The sequence below is a fragment of the Lissotriton helveticus genome, chromosome 1_1 (genome assembly GCF_964261635.1).
Source record: "Lissotriton helveticus chromosome 1_1, aLisHel1.1, whole genome shotgun sequence".
NCBI classification, from domain to species: Eukaryota; Metazoa; Chordata; class Amphibia; order Caudata; family Salamandridae; genus Lissotriton; species Lissotriton helveticus.
In genome coordinates this window covers 267,797,137-267,800,541 of record NC_136057.1, presented here as the reverse complement: position 1 = coordinate 267,800,541, position 3,405 = coordinate 267,797,137, and the positions used below count along the sequence as shown (strand labels likewise).

Below are 3,405 nucleotides of genomic sequence, written 5' to 3'. Positions count from 1 at the left end.
GGGGTTCGAATCTACTGCATAGGTGGATTATGTAATTGTGTATAGGCATGCCACCCCAGACAGTTACACCTCCCTGTTGAGTTCCTTTTTGAGATTGGACTCCTGTCTATTGCTGCTTTTGCCATGCGTTTGACCAATCACCTGTTCCCTGCTGCTATGTTGCAGTGTCTGTCTGACCTCCCTGCAGCTGAGCATACGGTGCATTCGGGTTTGCTTTGGACTTGGTTTTGAGGATGGGGATTCTGTGGGGAATGACTCAGATTTATTGATCTCTGCTCATGATAAGCTTTTAAGTGGCATTGGTCGGTCGGCCATGTGGCCCATTTGGTGGCAATAATAACATTCTCCCTGTTTTGGCTGCCATATTTACCGGGTTGGTTTTGCAGTGGAACCACTTTGAGACAAGTGCCATTTATATGCTAGCGGCCAATGCAGACACCATAAGGGATGTATTTTTCTATTTGTTTTGGACCAATTTGGAGATATATCTCTGGACTTGCTCCTGGTTTCCCCTGTCTTTTTCCTGTTTTGTCTATAAAAGTGTAGTATGTGGTCTGTATTTCTTACCAGGGTTTGGTGTCTAACCCTACTATGCTGTCCAATCCACTTTGTATAATGGTATGCACCCCTTTTTTGAGGATGTTGTAGAAAAATCTGATCTGGTGGCCCGTATTGGTCAAAGGATACCCTGTCTCTTGTCTCCATCAATCCTTCATTCTGCATAGGTAGTTCGGTATGGTCCCCAAAGGCTTCATACGTTCTGCCATCAATCCTCCTACATCTGGGCAATCAGGGAATATTTTCCTCAGGGCTTTCCATATTGGGTGTCTGTATGAAATGAATGCAGCCCGTCATGCTTGGTGCAAGGTGTGGGCTTGCGTGGACACCATGCTGTTCTGCTCTCCAATGAGACTGATCAGTTTGCCTAATACAGTTGGAAAGATTAGAAAAGGAAGAAAAACATCAACAGTCATTACTAATCTATTAGCATGATCTTTAATGAATACCTTACGTATGTTGTTTAATGTGGATAGTATTTACTTTTAGGGTTTATGGAAAAGGATACTAACTCCACAGAATTTATGGGAATACTGTCAATGAAAGACCAATGCCAAACAATGCCAATCAATGACCAGCTTAACAACTTCAGAATAAACAAAAGAAATTTAAGTGGAAATTTCTAATTTGGCCAAAATATGAAATGTCCATAAGCTTTATGGACATTTAAAGCATTCACAGAAACCCCCGACAAGGAGGTTCCTGTGAATGTATTTGAACTTTTGGACTTTGTCATATTGCACTGTCAAATATGATGGAAACGTACTGCAAAATTTCAAAGTGCTTATGTACAGATGGCCTAAAGACACATTAAGATATGTGTGTGAACTGGAATTATTTACACTGTCACCTACCAGGCACACAAACCGGTATTATTAGCTGCAATGTAGTTTTATGTTTGTAAGCTTTATTTAGGACACAATATGTATGGAAGACTATATCCAGACACTATTCTGCAGCCATAAAATGAATGTTGTAGTGGTCAGGAAGAAAGCAGTTGTATAAGTCTCTTCTGATCATGACCACTCATAAAGCTGACTATATTTTCAACTCTATTCATACTGTAAATCTCATTTTATTATTTTCAGGTTTCAGACGATGCATCACATTTCAATAGAACAACAGAATCTAACCCATACCTCTAGGTTTATTATGCTTGGGTTATCTGCTTATCCACAGCTGCAGTCCACATTTTTTACCTTGTTCCTGCTGATCTACTTAATGGCCCTGTTGGGTAACCTTTTGATTATCACTATCATACGTGCAGATGCTCGTTTGCATACACCAATGTACTTTTTCCTGGGAAACCTTGCCACCTTGGACATCTGCTGCACCTCCTCTATTGTTCCCAAGATGCTGGAGATCCTGATGTCAGAGTCAAAGTCCATCTCCTTTTCTAGCTGCATTACACAACTGTTTTTTCTGTCATCTGCCATCAGCACTGAAGTTCTCCTTCTCACACTCATGGCCTTTGATAGATATGTGGCCATCTGTCTTCCCCTTCACTATACCAGCATAATGAATATGAAGTTATGCATTACCACTGTTGTCGTCATATGGTTTTGTGGCTTGGTGAACGCCACTACCCACACCAGCCTGATAACAAGGCTGTCCTTCTTTGGAAAAATTGCATTGGACCACTTCTTCTGTGAAATCCCACCAATTCTCAAAGTTTCATCCTCTGACACATACATTAATGACATTGTGATTCTTTTGGCAGATATATTTCTTGGCATGTTTAGCTTTTTCCTCACTTGCATGTCCTATATGTGCATCCTCTACTCCATTGTAAAAATTAGCTCAGCTGCCAACAAAAGGAAAGCTTTTCACACCTGCACCTCCCACCTCTTAGTTGTTGCCTTGTTCTATGGAGGCATTATCTACACCTATGTGCGCCCAGCTCTGAATGCCTCGGGTGACAAGGACAAGTTTGTATCTGTGATATATGCCATTGTTTCACCAGTGCTAAATCCAATAATCTACAGCCTGAGGAACCAGGAAGTAAAAAGTGCCCTTACCCAGATACTGTCCATAAAAATATTTTCTTCAAGAATATAATAGGCTATTTGAAATGTCATGTTATTAAAAAATGCCATACTCTTCAGCTTTAAAGATGAAGATTCCCTACTGCCGGCCTATTACGTAATGTAATGTCCTTCTGTTTTTTACAGTGTGTATGTAAAGCTCTCTGATACCTATGGGTCAAGCTATCGCTATATAAAACTTTTAAAATAAATAAAAATAAAGGGTACGATTCACAAACATAAACTGAGACTAAATCTAACTTTACCACTTCCGGTATTCACAAAGGGCATTTACTAGTCGTAAAGTTAGACTTTTGTGTCAGTTAAATTTAAGTTTTGGTCTTAAGTTTAGCTTCTGGTCTCATTTAAAGCACGGTTTTCTGACACCCTGTGCGACCCAAATAAACTAGTGACTGCAGGCCTCCCATTGCAGACTGCGGGAGCTGTGCAAACTGCTCAAACTCAACTGTGCCCTCACCATATGTGGCGCAGTCCCACACACTGCATTTAATATATGTCAGACACCCCTAAGAAAGGCCTCCTGAGCCGAGGAGGCAAGGTGCATTATATTAAGGGCGAGGATAACTAAGTGCAGGCATAGTTGTCCATATATTATTGTTCCCCATTGGAAACTATTATAATTATTAGTAGTCCATAGGATAATATGGATAACATGGGCTGGCACCGAGGCACACTCAAGTTTTTTTGCGTCATTTTGGTGACACTGAAATATGTCATGTTTGGTATCAAACAAACATGCCTTCTCTTCCCTGGCACGATTCTTGTGTTGAGGGAAATGGGGCATGCACTGCGGTGGAGACCT

The 3,405-nt window shown here is 40.9% G+C and overlaps 1 protein-coding gene across 1 annotated transcript; it reads left to right on the top strand.

Annotated features, from left to right (window-relative positions):
- The first annotated feature begins 1,656 nt into the window (after nt 1-1,656).
- On the top strand, nt 1,657-2,616 carry LOC144761948 (olfactory receptor 13G1-like). The gene has a single exon (XM_078647131.1). The coding sequence runs from the start codon at nt 1,657-1,659 to the stop codon at nt 2,614-2,616; it is 960 nt and encodes a 319-aa protein (XP_078503257.1).
- The last annotated feature ends 789 nt before the right edge of the window (nt 2,617-3,405 follow it).

Bases quoted from the DNA above. Each gene is read 5' to 3' on its own strand.
- LOC144761948 (XM_078647131.1), top strand. From the start codon at position 1,657: ATGCATCACATTTCAATAGAACAACAGAATCTAACCCATACCTCTAGG.